The sequence below is a fragment of the Furipterus horrens genome, unplaced genomic scaffold, assembly GCF_987537825.1.
Source record: "Furipterus horrens unplaced genomic scaffold, mFurHor1.1.pri manual_scaffold_12, whole genome shotgun sequence".
Classification (NCBI taxonomy): Eukaryota; Metazoa; Chordata; class Mammalia; order Chiroptera; family Furipteridae; genus Furipterus; species Furipterus horrens.
This window is the reverse complement of record NW_028327182.1, coordinates 51613355-51630499: the sequence shown is the minus strand read 5'-3', so window position 1 is coordinate 51630499 and position 17145 is coordinate 51613355. Positions and strand designations below refer to the sequence as shown.

General features: G+C 40.3%; 1 protein-coding gene and 1 pseudogene across 1 annotated transcript in view; one reads left to right on the top strand and one right to left on the bottom strand.

Moving 5' to 3' along the window:
• Window positions 1-1449: 1449 nt before the first annotated feature.
• Window positions 1450-2416, bottom strand: LOC149996194 (Y-box-binding protein 1 pseudogene; annotated as a pseudogene).
• A 6687-nt stretch (window positions 2417-9103) lies between these two features.
• The window catches only part of SPRYD7 (SPRY domain containing 7), a 33559-nt gene continuing 25517 nt past the window's right edge, over window positions 9104-17145 (top strand). The window contains exons 1-3 of the mRNA XM_090258607.1: window positions 9104-9386; window positions 14073-14189; window positions 16025-16191. Coding sequence (XP_090114733.1) covers window positions 9281-9386; window positions 14073-14189; window positions 16025-16191 — 390 coding nt within the window. The 5' untranslated portion in view covers window positions 9104-9280. The remainder of the gene's footprint in view (window positions 9387-14072; window positions 14190-16024; window positions 16192-17145) is intronic.

The following is a 17145-nucleotide window of genomic DNA, read 5'->3' as shown; positions in this document are numbered from 1 at the left end:
TAACAGTATTAGCATATTTACAAATCAGGAAGAGGGCATTCCGCAGCTCAGCATAAGTGTTTCTGAGAACAAAGGATGTCTCAGATCAAAGCAGGGGAGATATTCATCACCAAACACAGGGAAATAGGAAAATGTAGCTAGACAGCCCAGCAAACAAGTTAGGAAAATTTCAAAGGAGAGCTGGAGACAGACCTATAACCAGATCACTCTTAGTTAATTATCAGCCTTAGTTAATTTATCTAATCACGTTAGATTGTAACTCCGGAGTATTCAGCATGGAAAAACGGAGAAGGAGAAGGAGTGGGAGGGGAAAGGGGGGCGGTTTTACTCGAGTTATGATAAAAACCAGCCAGCTTTGTCTTTTAGGTGTGCACCTTTGATTTGGCTCTTTGGCTGCACCCAGAGCTGCAGATCTGTGAATAAGCAACTGCTTCAGTCATTGCTGAAGTCCCATGTCCCAGTGTCTTTTTTTTTTTTTTAATATGCTTTATTGATTATGCTGTTACAGTTGTCCCAATTTCTTTTCCCTTTGTTCCATTCCACCCAGTGTCGCCCCTTCCTCCACTTGTCCCCCCACCTCCTTATTCCATGCCCATTGGCTTTACATATAGTTCTTCTCAACATCTTCCTCTCTACTCCACTCCCTCCTACTATGCTTCTTAATTCCTGTACCATCTCCCTCCCTTTCTCCCCTTCCCCCTCCCAGCTGACCTGCCCCCCAAATATTCCCCATACCTATAATTCTTTTCCCACTCTCTTTGCCTACTTAGTTTGCCTTTGTTTCAATTGCCTAGTTTCTGTTGTTGGTTGTTGTAATACAGTTTTTATTTTAACGTTCATAGTTTTAATCTTCTTTCTCCTAAACAAGTCCCTTTAACATTTCCTATAACAGCGGTTTGGATCTAATGAACTCCTTCAGTTTTACTTTGTCCTGGAAGCACTTTCTCTGCCCTTCTATTCTGAATGACAGCTTTGCTGGATAGAGTAATCGTGGTTGTAGGTTTTTGCTTTTCATTACTTTTAAAAAAAATTTATTTAAGACCTTCATTAACAGGTGCTTGCAGTTTGTTGGCTTTTTTGAAAAAATCAAGTTATAGACTTTTATTACAAATTAAAAATGAGGTTCTTTAAAATCTCAATTTGACCAGATATGAAACAATTAAAAAACCTTAAAAGGTGTATTGAGAAAACCAGGCTTATTTAAAAAAAACAAACAAAAAACACGTTTGTCATTACCAAAAAGAGATGTCTTTAGATAAAAATAATAAAAACCCCATGCTCCATAGATAATGCAGATAGTTCTAGTCATCTGGTCAATGGGCAAAAAGCAAGCACTTAAGGTCTTCAGCTCCAATCTTTTGTTCATTTCTTATTGCTGGAATTTCATATTCACTTCTTCTTGTTGGATGACTAAACCAGATGATGGTAGAGATGGTAAGGCGGCATTTATTACTCAGCCCGGCACTGCTCAGCCTCAGGAGTGGACGAATTCTCAGCTGGTGGATGGGCTGCTTTTGTCTCTTTGCCATCTTTTGGGTTAGGGTTCTCTGGGCGTCTGCATCGGTAATTGAAGTTGCAGCGGTACCGACGTTGAGGTGGCTGCTGACCTTGGGTTTCATCTCCTTAATTTTTTTTATCTTCTTCATTGCCGTCCTCTCTAAGCTGTCTTTGGCGAGGAGAGCCCCTGAGAAATTGTGGTCTGTAGCCCTGATACATATTCTGTCTCACTGGTCTACCTTGTTCTTCTGCACCTTGGTTGTCAGCACCCTCTATCACTTCTCCATGCGCAGGGTTTGGAATATTGTGGCCAACGCCCATAGGGTCCCCGCATGTAAGGTGGGAACCGTTACCTGCGATAGGGCCAGCGCTGTTGGGCCTGGCCTTCAGGAGTGCTCTCCAATCCCTCATTCTTTTCCCCACTCTCACTATTCTGGTAATTCTGCTGGTAATTGCGTGGAAGACCCCTGTGACATGGATAGCGTCTATAATGGTTATGGTCTACTGCATATTTACTGCCTTGCACTGGAACTCCACCAGGGCCTGTAACATTTGCTGCCTCTGCATCCTTTTCCCCTTCAACAAAATCAAACTCCATAGTCTCTTCATCTCCTACACTGCGAAGGTACTTCCTGGGGTTATTCTTTATGGCAGTCTGGTATACAAATACATCTTTCTTGGTGTCATTCTTGTGTTGATGAAACCATATCCATTTGTTACATTGAACCATTTTACTGTTCCCAAAACCTTCATTGCGATGACCTTCTTGTCCCTGCCAGGAGGCACCGCCGATGTGAGGCCGCCTGGGCCGCCGCTCCCTGCACCGCTGCCTGTGGTGCCGGGCTTGGTATCAGGAGCGCTGAGGGTGGGGGTGGGGGTGGGTGGCAGGCGGCTGCTGGATCTCGGCCTCGCTGCTCATGGTTGCGATGATGGTGACTGGGGCCATTTTTGTTCCTTTCAGCAGGACTAGCCTTCATTCCTTCCCTATCTTGTTTAAGATCTACCATCAGGTCTGTAAGCATTCTTATAACCTAAGCTCTGAACTGTGCCGCAGAAAGATTTCCTATCTGCTGATCCATTAGATCAGATATTTGCTGGCTGGTCAGTTGCATCACTGGGATCTCTATCATCATCTCTGCCATCCTGATAGTTTTGTGCTTACCTTTGCTTCCTGGGTGGGGCTGTCACACCTCCTACACTATAGGGGTAGAAGCTCCATGCACTCATCACTACTGGGTGACCCTTCTCACCACGCTGTGGCGTTTTGTGTGGGGGCGGGGGGTCCAAGATGGATTCTTGCCATTTACTCTCTGCTGAGAGACCAGGAGCTTCTTCCTCCATCCCCACCTCTCTGGCTTTCACTGGGGGGGTGGGCGGGGGTCTGCCTTCCCTGCTGTTGGAATTGCGAGCAGACAGGTCTGGTTTGCAGCCAGGGGTGCTCCCCAGGTGTTCCTTGACTCTTTTTAAATATGGATATCTGTGCTTACCGCCATCCCACCACCATCACCACAGCTTCTACCGCCAGCACAGCTTGACCTCTCTGCCTCAGCTTTGCCCCTCCTACCTGTCTGAACAAGCACCACTTCTTTATAACTTCATACATTGGACTTCTTTGTAGCTTTATTTTCTGGAACTTCTGGTTATTTCTGGTTTTGCGGTAGATGTATTCCTTCTTTGTTGTGGAGGGAGATGAAGTGTGTCAGTCTTGGCTGGAAGTCTGTCCAGGTGTTTTTATTGTGAGCTTTTCTCACATCACAGAAATGCAAATTAAAACCTCAATAAAATATCACCTCACACCTATCAGAATTAATTTTATCAATAAATCAACAAACAACAAGTGCTGAGGAGGATGTGGAGAAAAAGGAACCCTAGTGCACTGTTGGTGAGAATACAGATGAGAGCAGCCACTATGGAAAGCAGTATGAAGTTTCCTAAAAAATTTGTTTCCTTCATATTGCTTTCATTGTGACTATATCAGTTTGCATTCCCACCAGCAGTGAAAAAAGGGGTGGATCTTGAGAATATCATGTTAAGTTAAGTAAGTCAGACAGAAAACTTTATGAACCATATGATGTCACTTATATGTGGAATACAAAACTGAAAGTAACAAGTGAACAAACAAGACAAACAAACAAAAACTCACAGACACAGACAATAGTATGGTGGTTACTAGAGGGAAGAGGGGTCGAAAGGTAATAGAGGGAAAGAAATAAAGTAAACATAAACAAATAAATAAATAAAAATGAAAAATTAAAGCTAGAACTACCTTATTTATGACTCAGCAATTCCACTCCTGGGTATTTATTTGAAGAAATCAAAACACTAACTTGAAAAGATACATGCATGCCTATGCTCATTGCAGCATTATTTATTGAATATAATAGCCAAGATACAGAGCAATCTAAGATTCCATCAATGAATGACTGGAAAAGAGGAAGTGGTACATTAATACAATGGAATATTACTCTGCCATTTAAAAAAAGCATGAAGTCCTACTATTCATGACAACATGAATGTATATAGACAGTATTATGCTAAGTGAAATAAGTTAGACAGAGAAAGACAAATATCATATGATTTTATACGTGGAATCTAAAAAACAAAATTAATGAACAAACAAAACTTAACAGAGTCATAGATACAGAGAACAAACTGATGGTGGCCCATTGGGAGAGGGTTGGAAAAGGTGAAAGGATTAAATAGTATAAATTGGCAGTTACAAAATAGTCACCAGGATGTAAAGTACATCATAGGGAATATAGTCAATAATGTATGGTGCCAGAGGATACTAGACTTATTAGGGGGATCACTTCGTAAGTTACACAAATGTCTAATCACTATGCTGCACACCTGAAACTAATATAACATTGAATGTCAACTGTAATTAAATTTTTTAATTAAAAAATAAAAATAAAATGCTGACATGTTAAACTCAGCTGGAAAACACATGCTTTTTACATTATTGTTGTCAGAACATTGGAGGCAGCTAGAATGCATACCTGGACTTTTGGTATATGTTAATCAACCTGGCCCTGGACTTAGCAGTTCCCAAAGGATATGCTGACGGGCTTAGCAGTTCCCAAAGGATATGTTGATGAACTGAAACCATTTCCAAGGGAAATGGTAATGGGCCTAGCCCCATATATTAACTAATCTGGTGTGTGTGTGTGTGTGTGTGTGTGTGTGCGTGAAAAGCAATGAGATGTAAATGACCTACTGAATATGTTGATAAGCAAACTCACCCTCACCGAAATGTGTGGTTGACAAGTATAAAAAAAGTGCCTGCAGAAGTGTGAGTGGGACTCCTGCAGGCCCACAAGGAGGACCAGGAGTCCCCATTTCCCTTGCTCCTATGGGCCCTTGAGTTGGTCCAGGAGCTGCCTCTCCCCTCCACTCTTCTTCCTCCTTTTTCCCTCAATAAGCCCATTGCCTGATCCCACAGTGGTTGCCGGGTGATTTCTCAGAGCAAGGCTGCCATGACAATTGTCCCATCAGTTCTAGAGTTCCTGGCATATATTGCTGAAGCAGACAGACTTTTTTTTTCAAACAGTCATTCTCTGCTATTCCTTTTGATTTAGATAAATGACCTTCTAACTATTGGAAAAAAATTTTGCAGGCTTTATTTGTAATTGTTATTTAAAGTGGTATCTACGAAAGACTGTCAAAATAACTTTAGCACTGTGCTTTTCACACACACACAAAAAAAGGATAATTCCTTTGCAAATAGTAATGAAAGGATAATAGAATCCCAAATATGAAAAGGAATAAGACCTACAAGCCCATGGATGGCATTCATCTGCCAAGACAGGGAAGTCCCTTTCAGGAGCTAACTGGTTTTGCTGGCTTCATATGCTGAGTACACTTGAGTTGTTACAATGGGGCCAAACACTAGGCAATGCTTCAGCAGACCACTTTTCTAGCCATGGAAGACTATGGCAGTTCTGCCTGTACAGTAATGGCCAATTCCCAGCTATCTAGTAGGCTGGCTTTTCATTGAAGAGGTGACTAATTTAAATGACCTGAATGTTTATTATATATTTAATACATGCACTACTTAAATAATACTTCTGAAAAGTATTTTACCTTATAAAAACTAATTTTATTGTCTATACATGAGTTATGGCAACCTTTAGCCAATATAGAGATTAATAAAACACACAAAAATAAAGTGAAAATCTGCATTTTGATTGGAGAGCATGTTTAAGAGGATTGTAGCATTAATGACAAGTTAGATCTTCAGAATTTTAGAAGCAGCATGCTCTGATGGAGCAAACTCAAGCTTAGGAGTCATACTGATGGCCTTTGAATCCTACTTTGTTTATTTTCTAATGATCTGAGTCTACAAAAGTTATTTAATCCCTCTAAGTCTATTTCTTCACTATTTACAAAATGGGGACAAAATCCACCCCGAAGCCTTTCAAGACTCCAGTTAGATATATACGTGAAAGAGTGCTGCCTCACAGACAGGCAGAAAAATTTTCTCTAAAACATTCTATTCAAGCAGAACACTAATACTTCTCAGAATAATAGTCAAGGGTTCCAGTAAAAGAAAATTCCATGAGTAAAAGGGTTACCAAAATAGCACTTTATAGGCAGTGAGGGGAGTCTGCCTTCAATTAGTTCAATAATCTCCTTGATTATTAATTTTATGGTAACTGAATCTTAAAGCACAAAACTTGGTGTTTTTCCTAAGTATCTCAATGAAACCACACCATTTGTGTAGACAGCAAGGAGACCCAGGACCCTGAAGAAATTCTCTTATTCTATGAAGAAAAATATAGGATACTTGTACTCAGGTCACTAAAAAGTTATGTATAGGAATCCATTACATGTTAAGCAGGCATTTTATGTCTGGTTTCCCAGAACTTTAACCTTGGGAAGATTACAGGATGAAAGTCTTATTTAGGAACAGAGGTTTGAGCCAGGTTAATTCTAGAGGTTGTCCATTTCAGACACCAAGTGGTATCTGAAAATGTTAAATCAACCAGGAACAGATGATAAAATAGGCACAGAGATGACATGTGACTACAATGTGAGCCTCTTACATGGTGTGAAACCAGAAGAGCCGGTGTTCATGGTGCCTGTCATCTCCCAGACCCAATAAGCAGAGACAGGGATTAAATCTTTATGGGTGCTTTATTCAGATGGTCAGCAATCTGAGAAGAATGCCAGGTTTGTACCCTAACAGACTGTCTCAAATTCCATTATAAATGGACCTTTTTTATAAGAAGAAAAGTGTAGTTAAGGGGTTTGGAATTCAGGGGGAAAACTTAAATCAGATAAAAGCTGCAGCATTCTTTCATCTGTGTCCTGGGCTGTATGTAGTCTTTGTGCCCTGGGCATGGCCATCTCACCCTGGAGTACAATGGCTCAGATACTGTCTTGATTGCTTGCAGTCCTCCTCAAGCACAAAGGTGGAACTGCTTATGGTCTCCTGGAGTCAAGATGTGTTATAACCTCCAGTTCCTGAAACAGCTTTTTACATACATTTATTACTGAGCTTACCAGCTGTTACCTGAAACTAAAATTTTCCAACATTTGAGTCCCCCATCAGAAGCAGGAAGGATAGGCAGTAGGAACAGAGGGCTTCTCTTGGGGTCACAGTAGCCTTCTTGCTGTCACAGGGTTCCCTTTATACTCCTCAGAACCCTCAGTCCTTGAAGAGGGTTGAGTGTGGAAGGGGCTGGCTAAAAATCACCCTCCAGCTATGCCCCAATTGGTCCCTGTCAGGGCAGCCTTGCTCTAAGAAATCACCTGGAGACAACCGTGGGAGTCGTCGTCGGCAGCCGTCCGTCTCGAGAGACGATGGTGTAGCTTCTTAAGAGTCTATCTGCACCACCGAGAATGGCTGTGTAGTCCAACTCGGGAGTGACACGGTATCTGTCTCCTCCCGTGTTGAATCGACATCTTGCGATGACGCTGGAGTGTCCTCTCCAGTGAAGCTGAAGCTACAGAGCCTGGGCAGGGTGATATGGAGGGTCTGCTGTTGCCCATGCAGCAGACCCCCCCTCTCTTCGCAGCTGAAGGATCCAAGGGAAAGACAGAGTCAATACAGCTTGGCTTCAGGTGCGCCGCAGGAGTTGCCGGTGTTGACTACAACGTCAAACCGCCTTAGGGACTCCGGCTCCGGATTTTCTGTCGGGGTTTACTCCCTTAGCCTTTCCCCTGAAGAGGTATGCCGCAAGGCAGTGGAGGTTTTTTGGAATCAGAGTTTTCCTTCTCTGATGAACCGTGGGAGTAGGCAACAAGATTATTAAGGGAAAAGGAGGAAGAGGGGTGGAGGGGAGCAACAACCCCTGGACCAACTCAAGGACCCCTGGACCAACTCAAGGAGCCATAGGAGCAAGGAGAATGGGGAATAGGGAATGGGGAATGGGGACTCCCCATCCTCCTTGTGGGCCTGTAGGAGACCCACCCACACTTCTGCAGGCGCCTTTTTTATATCTGTCAACCACACGTTTCAGTGAGGGTGAGTTTGCTTATCAACATATTCAGTGGGTCATTTACACCTTATTGCTTTTCCTTCACCACCAGGTTAGTTAACATTTCCAGTCTTTTGTTTGTAATAAAAAGAATTAAATGTCAGAACATGGAGGCAGCTAAAATGCACACCTGGACTTTTGATATATGCTGATCAACCTGGTGCTGGCCAGGGATACCAGAAGAAATGCTGATGGATTTAGCCCTTCCCATAGGATATGTTAACTAACCTGGTGGTGTGGGAAAAGCAATGAGATGTAAATGACCTACTGAATATGTTGATAAGCAAACTCACCCTCACCAAAATGTGTGGTTGATAAGTGTGAAAAAGGCACCCTCAGAATGCTGGTGGGACTCCTACGGGCATATGAGGAGGACCGGGAGTCCCCATTTACCATTCCCCGTTCCCTTGTTCCCCATTCCTTTTGCTCCTACCTGGCTCTTGAGGTTGTCCAGGAGTTGCCTCTCTCCTCCACCCACTTCCTCTTTTCCCCTCAATAAACCTGTTGCCTGATTCCACAGTGGTCTCCAGGTGATTTCTTAGAGCAAGGCTGTTCTGACAGTCCCCTCCTCCAAAGGCCTCCTGTGCGCCCCTGACCACAGGGCACCTAGGAGCAAGAAAAGCATATCTGCGCATAAAATGCTTCAGGGTCGACTGAGAGCCTCTGGTGCACATCCACGGTGCAGTCACTAACAAGTAATACTTCTGGGGCATGTGAGTTTACTCAAGATTTGAGGAAACTTCAGAAATCAGCCACGGTCAGGGGACGAAGCCTGTGGGTGGAGGCCAAATTCTCCCAGTACTGGATGCAGGGAGGTGGGACGATACCTGCGCTCTTTCGTATGAACTCCCAGTTCCCCAGACTGATTTGCCTTTTTCAATTCATCCCTAAAGAAAATGTTAAAGCAGGAGGAACATAGTTTTAAAAACAGCATCGGAGGACTCTTGAGTGTGCACAGGACGCAGACACCCTAACCCGTCAGTATTGCGGAGCATTGGAGAGGCAGCCCAAGGAGAGAAAACCCAGCGCGCAGACGCAGGGCCATTCTCCGCCTGCCCGCCCTCTGCCACCAGCCCCGCCCCCTGCCACTAGCCCCGTCCTCCTCGCTCTTCCGCCCAGGCTAGCTTCACCTCAGCGTGCGCTGCGCCCTCCCAGCCTGGGGCGTCGCTGTACAGGCCTCCGCGCTCCACACAGACACCTCCGGCGCTCCACCGGGGGCTGGAGGCGGTGAGGAGGGGTGGAGGTTGGTGTTGCCGCAGCTTAAGGTCTACAGGCGGCGGCGAGTCGGTGGCCACTACGTGATGGCCGCTTCGGTGTTCTGCTGCCTGCGGTGCTGCAGAGACGGCGGTACGGGACACATTCCTCTGAAGGAGATGCCGGCCGTGCAGTTGGACACACAGCACATGGGTAAGGGCCCTCCCTTTCACAGGCTCAACGGCTCATTCGGATTGGGGCGCCGCAGGCAGGTAGGGGGCTGTGCGGGGCTGGAAGGACGGAGTGCGGCCCTGCCCCTCCGGGCGCCGCCCCCGCTCCTCCCCCAGCAGCGCTGACTTGACCCCCAATTGGTTTCTGGATCTCCTCCAGACACCTGCGGGCTCCACCTCGGCCCAGGTCTGTGTACAAGGCTACGCAGCTCCTGTGCTAGGGACGGTTGCGTGGACCTCCCTGTTTTCCCTGGAATTTCACAGGAATCTCCTCGGAGCGCTCGCCGCCTGAGGCTCGGGGAGCTGTCTGGTGCTCTTCCAGCAGTGCTCTACTATCGAGCCCCAATCAAAACCTGCACATTTTTTAGAGGGTTTTAGTTCTGATCCCCGCTCCTCCTGCCCTGACAGTGGGTTTTCTCTCTAGCCTATCATCTATAGATCGAAGCGTGTTTTATCGGAAGTGATTTTCCTCTTATCTAAAGTCAAAACGAGAGAAATTGCAAAAGGCTGAAGTCGCGTTTCAGATCACAGCCTGCCGTTTCACCTAAAACCTCCCATTACCTGACTCCTTCTTAGTCACTGTTAAAGATGTAATTTCATCTGACTGCCTTCTTCCCAACAGGTTAGCAAAATAAAACAACACTTTGCTCCTTTGCATCTATGTTTTTTCCTCCCGATTTAAAATGGGCTTATGACCTCTAACATTCTTTCTCTCCCCTCTGTAGCCTCTTTCACCACATTATTTCTGTTCCTAGACTTTTGCCATATAGTTTCATGCTTCTGGAGTTTGATTCTAGAGGCCGAGATTTTCCACTCTATTCCAGTTAGAGTACTGTCTTTTTATGTATTCTTCTATTCTAAATATTCTTCTGCACTTTCGATTTTTCCCTCATCTCTCATTGGCTAAAGGACAATGTATTAAAATAACAAAGACAGTTCTCAATATTTATAGTAAGATCATCTCCTGCCTAGATTCTTTATAATTCTGGAAACACTCTGCCCATGAACGTTTTATATTTCTATAGCCATGTACTAAACCACAAATATGGTAATCGTATACCACTTTGTACACGGGTATTTATTTTTAATTCTTGGATTTTTCCAAGTGTAATAGAGAGACTTAGTACATAAATATGTACATATCCTTTGAATGATTTCTTATCCATCATCATTTATAGACAGGGATGTTCAAATCGTGTAATTTCCCACAATATTTCCGTTTCATCTATTCATCAACTGATATTTATTGAGTGACTTATCAGGTGGCAGGCAGTGTTTTAGGTGCTGAGAACACAGTTAAGGGCAACCATGTGTAGTTACTGGAGCTTATGATTAGTGTTAGCTCTCTACTGCCAAGCTCTGATTTACTGTAGTCTGCTCTTTGGAGCATTCCTTTTCTCTGGTCTCTCCTCTTTGAAGAGCTGTTCGGTTGTACTCATTCTACTAGCTTTTTCCAAAGCTGCTTAGCAACTTTCAAGTAGAATAATGTCATCTCCAGATTTTCTACCTGCATGAAAAATTTTTTCTTAACCTTTCTTCCAGTAATTTCAAATCCTTCTATCACAGAAGAAACCTGATTTTAAAAACCGAATAACCTGTTGAGTTAGGAATATGTTTCAAGCCTAAATTCATCTTAAGTTGAAAATAAGAGAAGCACACTGAGCAAGTATGCATGTTTTTGGATATTTGAAAGGTATTAAATAATCTAAAGAATGTTATTGCTTTTAAAAAAATAAAACAGTATGTACATTTCATATCCAAATGAATGTTTTCTCTCTCAAAGTTGTCACTTATTTTGGTTAATGTTACATTGCTTAAAACTACTTTAGAATTCCTCTTTTGGGATTGTCTGTGGCATAGTTTTTGTAAATATTAGCATTTTTGTCTTAACTTCTGCATTTAATTGTGAATTGACTTTTTAGAAATGAACATCTTCCAAAGTAGCTATGTTGAAAGGGATGACAGGTATTTGTAAATGTCTGATGTTTCTTAAAACCATCCTCTTTGGCAATGTTATATGTGCTCTGACTGTACTCATATTTGCCTTGACTTGTTAATTAATGAAACTGCATATATTCCACAGCCAAATATAGAATATCTTTGTATTTAAAGAAGTGGAATACACTTAAAATAATTTCCTAATGATTCACAAGCACTACAGAATGTACCCTGAATCTCTCTCTCTCTAAAACATCTCTGTACCTAGTAGAATGCCTTGGGGATATGAAATGATATTGAAGTTAGATAATGAACCTCAGATTTGGTTCTGTGGTTCCAGTTGAGAGAAGACTATATTGTATTGAGGGTCTTCTGATACTTCCATTAACTTAGCACCTTAGGATGATATCTAAGATAGTAAGTTATCTACTATAGAAGCTTGGTATTAAAAGATTTTAGTATATATGGGAACCACAGAGCATTGCCAGTTAAGAAAAAAAATCATTTATTTGCATAATTCTTTAAAATGTGTTTCACTTAGGATGCTTTTAGTTATGAGTAGCAAAAACTACAACTCAAAATTGTATAAACAGTGAATAAAATCTATTGGTACGAGTAACTGAAAAAAGTACAAAAGCAGCTCAAGCTTCAGGAAAGGCTCTGCTGCCCAGGACATTGTTTCTTTTCTCTTCTTCCTTGAGCTGTTAATTCCTGAAGGCTGGCTTCCATGATGAATCACAGCAGCTCCCTGGGCTTCCTCATTCAGGTCCAGCAGGAATGAGAGAGTGTCTTTATCCCTTCCTTTTCTGCAAAAGTCCTGAGACTATCTCTGATTTTAGTGGCTTAGGTCGTATAACCATTTTTCACTCAATCACTGTGGCCAAGAAATGTGGAATGCACTGATTGACTTAACCTATGTCAGAGCTGTATCCCTGAAGCCAAAAGGTTGAGTCAGCTTCCTTGGACCTGTTTTGATCTCCAGAGGGAAAGGAAAACAAATGCTACGTGTCTACTACAAAGTGCTTAGCAGAGAATAATTATCCACTTATTCTTTTTTTTTTAAGATATCATTTATTTATTTTTAGAGCAGAAGGTTGGGAGAAAGACAGGAAGAGAACATTAATGTGTGGTTGCCTCTTGTGCTCCCCCAACTGGGGACCTGGCCTGCAACCCAGGCACTTGCCCTGACTGGGAATACAACTGGCAGCCCTTTGTTTCTCAGGATGACACTCATTCATTTCTATGTCAGTTATCTGGTGAGCATCTGCTAGATGCTAGCTCTACATGGTCTTTGCCATCAAGGAAGAACTGGGCCCTGGGTGCTTTCCACTTCAAACTGCTGGAGGTATATTTTGAAGCCAGATGTAAATTATTTCTAAATGTACTTACTCAGAATTTGGAGGTTAACATAATGAGGAAAAAAATGGATGCTAGCGAATTTTTAATAATCAAAATAGGATCTTAGTTTTACCTTATTTAAGAGTGTCTATGATAGTCTGAAAATTTAGAATTGTGATTGATGCTGAAAATTTGCATTTCTATTATACATTTGTCCCAAATAATTTTTTTTTTTTTTTACTGTGTGGTTGCCTCTCACTTGCACCCCCAACTGGGGACCTGACGTGCAACCTAGTAATGTGCCCTGAATGGGAATCGAACCAGCGACACTTGGCTCGCAGGCCTATGCTCAATCCACTGAGCCACGGCAGCCAGGGCTGTCCCAAATAATTTTTACTTAAACATGAATTAAATAGTGAGTTGACAAAACAACTGCCTCCCTGCTAATACTTTTTGTTACTATGCCCTAGTTTTATTTAACCCCTTGGAAGGAGTCCCATGTAGTTCTAATAGGCAGACCTGCTTGCCAGTGTAGTGGTAATGCTGGATGGAGATCCTGGGAGTTACATGTCTTGGTGTTATGGGATATTTCTTACATATTAGAGTAATATTAAGTTTCTTCATGTTCTCTGATATACATTCTTAACCTAATCAAGATTTGGAAAATAATTGGTATTGGGGTCACATTATCAAGAGACAGTTTTTTCTCAGTTTCATCTATCAAATGTTATTTGAACTAAAAATTTCCATGAGAATGAAGTGCTTTTAGTGATATTAAAACCTTTTTTTGGATATTTGCAATATGATTGACAGCAGCTATCTCATAAACATTGTTAAGATCCTAAAATTAGCATTTTTCAAGTGTTACCCATTTCAAGAACAAAGATGTATGTTTCTTTTCACATTCTGTATACTCTTCACTTCTTACTTGACTAATGCACTAGCATAGTACTTTGTACCTAGTAGATATTCGGACAGTTTTTAGTAGATTGTTTCAATTGAATTGATAATTATATACTAAATTACCAAAACTTTCTGAGTGTATATGCTTTTATTTCAATTAAGAAATTTATGAAACTATCAAATTGATTCATTGCCTAAAAATTAAAGTCTATTTCTATTTTTAAACTATTTTAAATATTCAGCATAATTCAGAGTTTGAAACTGCCTAATGAAACAGGATTTCTAGCTACAAATGAGTATTAAATATAAATGTACTCTCAGGAAAAAAATAGTGAATTAAATATTTAAATACAATTTATTATTTTCATATTTCAAAATACACATAGTGTCTTTGTTTTTTGTGGACCAAGAGTTAAAAGTGAAATAGAAATTAACCTTGATAGATAAGAAAATACAAAACTTTACACAGTGTCTGTATTTTTTTGTTTAGGAACAGATGTTGTTATTGTAAAAAATGGAAGAAGGATATGTGGAACAGGAGGCTGTTTAGCCAGTGCACCTTTACATCAAAACAAAAGCTACTTTGAATTCAAAATCCAGTCCACAGGTTGGTATAATGGTACTTGATTATTAAAAGTCAAATATTATTCTAAATATTAGGAGTAATTTTCAATATATGAAAAAGATTAATGAGCTCTGAACTTAGAAGGTATTTTCTTTCACTTGTGTGATTCTGGTTTAATTCATTTAGTTAAATTAGGTTCAATTTTTTCATCTATATGAGCTATATTTTGTGAAAGTGCTCTAAAGACAGGACATACTAGGTCATTGTGAGGCTCTAACATTATTATTAATATAATTAAGTATTAATGGCAGCTAGGTTGAGCATATGAGGTATAGATTCTTACTATTTATCTTAGATTAAAATCAATCTTATGATCCTGACTTTTTCTCTTAACTCTTGCTAAGATACCCTGGTTCACTGTTATTTGAAGTAATTAGCAGATTTAGAATTCTGATAGAAGTCTAAATAAAGTCTATGCTTTAAGAATTTATGGAATTTCTCGAGTTGTGTTAGAGTTCTACATGAGTATTATAATAGTTAACAATCAGTTAACTTGTGGCCATGTTGAATATAGGAAAACATTTTTTTAAGCTTTTTTATGAAGAAACTTCTAATGAAATATAGAATGAGTAATATAGGTACAGAATAGGAAAACTAGAGTGGAGTGTATCAATCCTTAACTGACTGGCTTGAATGATATAAAACATTCCTCTGGAGCTTGTTTTCTAATTAGTTTTAAATATTGATTTCCTTAAGTGTATGAAATAAATATAATCTGTCCTCCATTTAATTCTTTTATATGTTAATTCACTGGCTGCAAAATGTCTCTGGTTACTATGATCTTTTGAAGTATAATATACCTTTTTCAAAAGAAGTAAATATTTTCCTGAGCCTTAAGTCTAACACAAATTTTTATGTGGATTTTCCATTTAGAACTGCTGTCCTTTGAAATTAATTGTATTACTGCTTGTCACTCTTAAAATTGTCCCACTTTGGAGAATAAATTATAATAGTAAAATTATTTAAGAGGACAATCAGTGAAGTTGAGACATGCAGCTTTTTGATGGTCTCATTCAATCCAGAAAAATTGATTGACAACACAGTCTTTAGCTCTTCTTCCACTTATAGAATTTGTCCTAACTGATTTTAATAAAAACTGGAAGGAGACAGTTTGACACAAAATCCAGAGCTATAGATATTCTGCTTGGCTGGTTAAGAGGAGATCTGCTTGCTTTAAAAGTCAGTTGAGGCCACAAGGTTTTAAATTCACTGTTTTAGGTATTGGATAAACATAGGATTTTATACTTTATCAATAATTTTCTCCTCTCCATGATACTGACCAGGTCATATATTATGTGTCACATGTTATAGACGTAAAAACTGAAGATAGTAATTTCCCAATCTTTAAATGTAGTACTAGAAATAGAACCCCAAGCCATTTAAATTCAATGTGTAGCTTCTAAAAAAATCTTCTTTAGAGAAAAATAATAATGAAAATAGCTATATGTTTTAAAATATTTACTCAGTGCTTTATTTACCCCCCCCCCTTTTTTTGGAGTGCATATACCATTCCAAGTGCTTTACTTGAGTATCTCACTATGTCTTATAATAACCTTGTAAGGTAAGTACTGTTGGAATCCACAGTGCACAGGTGAGTAAGCAGAGATACATTAAGTAACTTACCCATGATGACATAGCTACATCAGGATTTAAACCTAGGCAGTACAACTCCAAGGCCCACTCTCTTATCTTCTAGGACATATACTAAGTCTGCAGAGAACATAGTATAATTTGCAAACTACTTTTTAAAGTTTTATTTAAAAAAAATTAACAACAAATAGTTCATTATGTTTTTAGGAATATCATTATCTTTTTAGGTATCTGGGGTGTTGGTGTCGGAACTCAGAAAGTTAACTTGAATCAGATTCCTCTTGGCCGAGATGTGCACAGTCTGGTGATTAGAAATGATGGAGCTCTGTACCACAACAACGAGGAGAAAAACAGGCTGCCAGCCAACAGCCTTCCACAGGAGGGAGACGTGGTGGTGAGTTTTCTTGTGGAGTTGTCTTCCACTGTACATTATTACATTTGAAGTGCTTTTAGTACATTTACTTTTGCCTGGGAGTTTGCAGTTTGAATTCCAAAGCACTGGAATTATATCTAATGAGGTGGTTCATCTTTTAAAGAGAGCACTTGGTGTAGATGCTGCCACCTTACTGAACTATCTTCTTTCTACAGCTGTCACTGGTAAGGGATATCAGTGTGAGCCCTAATTTCCATTCAGGAGAATTAATGACAGATTGACAGCTGGTCAACATTTCCTGTTTCTTCACATCAGAGAAATCTTAGCCCACATTTTAAAAAGTTTGTTCATCCTTATATTAAGAAATAGTAGGTATTTTTGCAGCTCTAGGTCTCTTAGAGAAAATGTTGACATTTATTACTTAATTTGATATGAACTTCTGTTAGAGAATTACAGCATTTTATTGGGAGTGTTTGTTATCATTCAACTTAATCTTATTAAACTTACTTCACACTCAGAGCTCTTCAAAGAAATGGGCTTAAAATCTTAAGGCTTTTCCAAAGCCACCCTATTGAAAATGTTATCTAAAGATCCCTTTCTGCCTTTTCCAGATAATGTCATCTCATACAGTGTTATCCAAGAACCTTATCCACTGAGTTCAGGCTGTTTGCTATTGATTGAGAACAAGGTTCTTGGGTCTCCTTTAGCAAAGGTACCCTTATATACGGAACTGTGAGTTCCTGGCTCTGGTACCAAGTTGAAAGGAATCTGTAAATAATAAGGGGAAGTTTCTAATAATAAAATAACACAGACAAGGTAAAGTCAGGTTGTTGAATTAAATACACAGTATTTTGGAGAGAATGAAGAAAGATGTGTAAATTAAGATTTTCTGCAAAAAAACAAAAACCACTTGGTTATTAAATAGGTAAATTGTTAAAGTGTTTTTTACCCTAAATTGACCAAGAAAAAAAGAAG